This window comes from Manis javanica, chromosome 3 (genome assembly GCF_040802235.1).
Source record: "Manis javanica isolate MJ-LG chromosome 3, MJ_LKY, whole genome shotgun sequence".
Taxonomy (NCBI): domain Eukaryota; kingdom Metazoa; phylum Chordata; class Mammalia; order Pholidota; family Manidae; genus Manis; species Manis javanica.
In genome coordinates, this window is record NC_133158.1 from 54,834,988 (window position 1) to 54,840,987 (window position 6,000).

At 41.5% G+C, this 6,000-nt stretch overlaps 1 protein-coding gene across 1 annotated transcript in view; it reads right to left on the reverse strand.

Moving 5' to 3' along the window:
* The window catches only part of MAP3K7CL (MAP3K7 C-terminal like), a 142,540-nt gene extending 137,628 nt beyond the window's left edge, over positions 1-4,912 (reverse strand). Inside the window, exon 1 of the mRNA XM_037013257.2 lies at positions 4,706-4,912. Coding sequence (XP_036869152.2) covers positions 4,706-4,750 — 45 coding nt within the window. The 5' untranslated portion in view covers positions 4,751-4,912. The remainder of the gene's footprint in view (positions 1-4,705) is intronic.
* Between the last annotated feature and the right edge of the window lie 1,088 nt (positions 4,913-6,000).

Below are 6,000 nucleotides of genomic sequence, written 5' to 3' on the forward strand. Positions count from 1 at the left end.
TTTAGAGGAAAATTCCAAAGGTCTTGTTTGCTGGGAGGAAAGGTGGGTTGAAATCTTGTTTGAGTCATGGTCAGGCCTTTAAACAAATCCCTTTTCTACTGCATACTCCCAAGGAGAAGAGTTTTATTCTCTGCAGAAGCAGGAAGAGAGGCTTGTGGGTACACCAGCCTGGAAATCAGGGGTTAAGTCAAAGTACACAGTCATCCAGTCCTCAACATCCACAATGCTGGCAAGCCCCTACCCTCCAGGTAGACAGAAGACTGGCAGATCCTTAAGGGAATCTGACAGGAGAGGGAGCTTCCAACAAAGGCATCAACTGGATCATCCTCCAGTCCACAAGCCCCCCCAGTGCACTCAGAACTTCTGTCCAGAATTTTAGCTCTTTACTTTTAAACAAGTGCATACAGCTGAGGATTACCAGACACCTGAGAATATCTCTGACATGGAAGATAAAAACCAAAGAAAAACAACTTGGAGGATACAAACTGCTAAGAGAGAAAAAAATATTTCTTATAAATAAATAAATATATATATATATATTCAGATTTATAAGACAATCTTTCATTTGTGAAACAAGAATAGGATAGCATTAAAAAAGAACATTCAGAGAAGGAAAAAAGTTCTTTGAAATTAAGAACATGAAGTAGAAATGAAAAACTCAGTAAAACAGGTGGAATAGAAAATTAAGGGACCTACCAGCAAATAAACAAACAGTCCAGAGATGGAAAATGATGCCAGGGGAATTAAGAAATGCACAGAGGGAAATGATTCAGAGAGATAAAGAATGTCTCCTCTTATAAGAACACTATCCTATCAGAGTAGGATCACTTTTATGACCTCATTTTATCTTAATTAATTCTGTAAACGTCCTATCTCCAAATACAGTCACATTGGAAGTTAGGGCTTCAGCATATGAATTTGGGAGAACACAAACATACAGTCCATAACAACATGCATACCCTTTGAACAACTAATTCCTCTACTAGGACATTAATTTGGAAAAATAAACCTACTTTTCAAAATTTATGTACAAGGATGCTGCTTGCAGTGTTTTTTTTTTATATATCTGAACATCAGTTACTAATATTCAAAAAGAGACAGAATAGCAATCCACACTGCATAAAGTTGTTATGAATATTATGAAGATCTAGCACAGTGCCTGGCAAATAACAGTTTCCATATCAGTTAAGATATTTTCATTAGCCATTCACAGGACACTAAACAAAAATATCTGAACAATGGATGTTACTTCTCACATAATGAGCTGAGAGGCAGGATTGGTTAATTTAGCAGCTCAATAGCAGTCAGGGCATTTTATTAGCTCTCCTGTTGTTTTCATGGCTTTTTTTCCTCATGGTCTCAAGATGGCTGCTCTACACACCACATTTCCACATGACAACTTCCTAAGTAGGTAGGGGTGGTTAGGAAGGAAAATCTCTCCCAGAAGTCATCAGCAGATTTCTCCAGAATTGGGTCACATGACTACCATAAATCACTGCAAAAGGAAATAAGATTTTCATGATTAACTTAGACCACTTGTCTATCTGACCAAAATAGGGATATTAGAGGGAGTCCCTTTTGAGTAGGCTACCAGCAGCCTCTATACTGTTTCCTCCTATTCCTGAGATTGCACCCTCCAGATTAGACCAATTGCCATAAGTCAGAATTTAACACACCCCAGAATTTGACTGTCAATCACCTTCTTCCTTTTAGCACTCAACCCTAAAGACCTACAAAGATCTAGCATCTTTCTTCACCAACAAGCTGCAGCTTGGGTAGGCCTGGTCAAAGCAATAAGAAGAATAAGTAAGGTAGGACTGTGCTTTATGGACTAGCAGAGTGAACAGGTTCTCACAATGAGACTCGGAGGCAGAAAGCAGGGCAGGACTGCTCCAACAGACTGGCCACATGGTAGGGTCTGGTTTTCAGAACTAGAACAAGACAGGAACTGGTCTGGGACACAGAGCAAAAGCCTACCACTCAGAGTTGGGCCTAAGGCTAGAAGGGGCTAGTGGCTGTGGTGATTCAATTCCACGTCTTGCAATCCTGGACTCTCCAGCCAGAGGTCATGCTCCAGGGCTGCCTCATGTGGTTGTGCAGACTGTGACCAGTCCAGAGGCCCAAGACCAAGATGGGGGGAGTGGGGGAGGGTGCAAAATCCAGCTCAACTCTGCTTCCCCAGCCATGACCCCATTGCTGTGCTCTATCTGCCTGGAGAAGGGAGCACCTTTTTCTTCATGAGGGCCACCTTTTGGTATTCGCAAAGGAGCCTTAGACTTGCCAAGCCCTAGACTACCCATAGGAAGGTGCCTTTTTTCTAATTTACATGGAAACTCCTCATGGATCCCCTGTAGCCTTCTCTGCCTTGATTCTGGAGACTGGGGACTGGGATGAGCCTATGGATGAGAAATCAAGGAGATTCAAGGGATCACAGTTGTGGGAAGAAAAGGCTAGGAATCAGGTAAGGATTGCCTAGGATTCACTCTTGCAGAGCTATCTTCAACAATATTTTAAGAACAATTTCTTTCTGACATATCCTCAAATGGAGTCTCCCTCCATGTAGCCCCCTTCCAATAGATTTAGAGTACAGGGTCATGCACATTTCAGCCAAGGTTAACTCAGGACTGGACTCACCCTCAGTCCTGTGCAGCACAGCAGCTGGCTTAAAGCACCCTTGAATGTTACCACTGCTGCTCGCCAATTGGCCCTTCCATACTGAACTTCTAGAATAAGATCTATGAAGGGAATGTCCCTTTAAGTGAACTTCTGATAGCTCTTCCCTGATTATACCATGTAGTTTCATGCCCCCATGTCTCTATATGTGATATTTATTCCCAATTCCTAGAATCTCCTCCCTCTACCTCACTTCTCCCATTAAAAAATTACATGCTTCTTCCTCAAAAATCTAATAGAACTGGTATGTCTTTTATATCATTAATGACATTTCACTGGGATTATTATTTTACAGATATAACTCAACAACTAAGCAGGAAACTCCTCCTCAGGGCCAACACCTCATACTTAATCATTTTGGTTTTCAGCTCAGAGGAGCCCAATGGAATGAATGAGGATAAAAATGAAGGGCCAAGAAAATAATCCCATTTTTAATTACATTAAAACAATAGCTAGGAATGATTTGAACAAGGAGGTGAAAGACCTGTGCATGAAACTGTAAGACATTGATGAAAGAAATTGAAAAAGACACAAATAAGTGGAAGGACATTCCATGCTCATAGATTGGAAAAATTTAAATAGTTAGAATGTCCATACTACCCAAAGGAATCTATAGATTTAATGCAATCCCTATTAAAATTCAAATGGTGTTTTCCACAGAAGTAGAAGAAATAATTCTAAAATGTGTATGGAATCACAAAAGACCCCTAATAGCCACAGCAATCTTGAGAAAGAAGAACAAAGTTGGAAGCATCATGCTTCCTGATTTCAAACTATACTACAAAGTTATAGTAATCAACACAGTATGGTGTTAGCATAAAAACAGACACACAGACCAGTGGAACAGAATAGAGAGTGCAGAAATAAACCCAGACATACATGGTCAATTTGCAATAAAGTAGCCAAAAACATCAATGGGGAAAAGACAGTCCCTTCAATAAATGGTATTGGGAAAACTGGACAGCTACATGCAAAAAAAAGAAAAAGAAAGAGAAGAAGAAAGAAAGAAAGAAAGAAAGAAAGAAAGAAAGAAAGAAAGAAAGAAAGAAAGAGAGAGAGAGAGAGAGAGAGAGAGAGAGAGAGAGAGAGAGAGAGAGAGAGAGAGAGAGAGAGAGAAAGAAAGAAAGAAAGAAAGAAAAAAGGAAGGAAGGAAGGAAGGAAGGAAGGAAGGAAGGAAGGAAGAAAGGAAGGAAGGAAGGAAGGAAAGAAGGAAGGAAGGAAGGAAGGAAGGAAGGAAGGAAGGAAGGAAGGAAGGAAGGAAGAAGAAGGAAGGAAGGAAGGAAGGAAGGAAAAGGAAGGAAGGAAGGAAGAAAGGAAAGAAGGAAGGAAGGAAGGAAGGAAGGCACACATAAAAATTCACTCAAAATTGATTAAAAACTTGAATGTAAGACCTGAAACCATAAAACTTACAGAAGAAAACAGGCAGTAAGCATCTTGACATAGTCTTGGCAATGATTTTTTAGATTAGCACCAAATGCAAAAACAACAAAAGCAAAAATGAACAAGCAGAATTACATCAAACTGAAAAGCTTCTGCACATCAAAGGAAACCATCAACAAAATAAAAAGGCAACCAACTGAATGAAAGAAAACATGTTCAAATTGTATATCTGATAAGAGCTAATACCCAAAATATATAAAGAACTTGTTCAACTCAATAGCAAAAAAAAAAATCCATTTGAAAATAGGCAGAGGACCGGAATAGACATTTTTCCAAAGACATAAAATGGCCAACAGCTACATGAAAAACAAGGGGTGAACACCATGGGGAGATTGAGAGATATCAGAGAAAAAGGCCTTCTTTGAGCATAAAATCCCCCATGGCAGGTTCTATTTCCAATTTGGAGTCCTAGAGACAGAGAGCAAAAGATAAGGATTGGCCCAGAGGTTAATAAGTAACTGGATTCCCCCATTAAGCCAGGCTGGATACCTGGATGGAAACCCAACGGTTCCTGGCACAATAGGAGGCTGCCAACAAGAAGGTCTTCCCTTCCCACCAGAAAACAGGTGTTTCTCAGTGCGCTAGGTCCTACTTGTGGCTCTCCAGCCCTCTGTGGGTGGTCCTTAAAGGGACCCATGTTTAACTGAAGAGAGCTGGTTATTCGCAAATAACTATTAAACGTATCTAGTGAGGGGCAAAACTGGGACCGTGTGCCCACAGAGGATTAACCAGTGAGTTGCCAAGGCGTGAAAAGACTGCAGGAAGGATATCATCCTGAAGATGGTACAGGCAGCTAGAGAATCTCCACCTCGGTTAATGAGGATTATCAGGAGGACGTGCTGTGGGTCATAACGGTCGCACTTCCGGGGTGACGCTTCCTGGAGTGCTGTAATTAGAGAGGCCACACACACATTCTGTCATTCAGGCAGGTCAACAAATACTCGCCCTTTCCTGTGTGTGACTCCAAATACTCCCAGCTCAGGGCAGTGTCAAGTTTCTATGCCCAGGACTTTTCTAATCCAGACACGCTTTCTCTTGGAGCAGAGGAGGATCTCAAATTCACGGTATGTGGTTAAGGCCAGGCACTGCAGAGTTGAAAACAACAAAGCTTATGGCCATGTGGAGGATTGCTTATTGCTCAGTTCACTGGGCAATTGGAAATAAAATGACCACTGTGCACATCCCAACGTTGACCACATACAATGGGATGGGAAGAAGTGAACATATTTAAAAGTGTGGAAAGGGGTTTTCCTGGAAGGACAGCAATAATTTAAACGTAAACTGTAGTTCTTGCTGAGAGGACACCTGGGGAATATTTCTGAAAGGAAACAGAAAGAACCTCAAGGAAAATGAGTCTGTTGTTTTTAAAGGATCGTCTGGGATGGTGCTGATGCCACTGGTCCAAGGACCCCCCTGTGAGTAGCCGGCCTTGGAGGACACAAGGCCTGAGACTGATTTACAAGAAAATGTGGATCAAGAACTAAAACATAAGCAGCATCATGGGAGAAGCTTATGTTGATGGGACCTCAACATGGAGGATGGGAAGCAGAAGTAAGAGAGTAGGATAGCCCTTTGGGAGCAATTCAATGCACAACAACAAGCACCTAATACAGAGGAATTTGGCCAAGTTTCCTAAGACAGACATACAGAAATATCTTTACCTTGATTTTGTCAGATGACCCGTGGAATTCAGAGTCAGTTATCAAGAAAGCAAGCAAGAGATGCCCTTTGCAATAGAAAGAATCTTGAAACTGTTTTGTGTCAAAACCAGCCCAAGAAATAAAGTACAAAATGCTAAGCCTATCCTCCACTTGGACAATGCCAGGCTAAATGTGAGAAGGGGCCCCAGCAATGCAGCTCTAACTCCCCCAGACCAGGTCCCCTCTC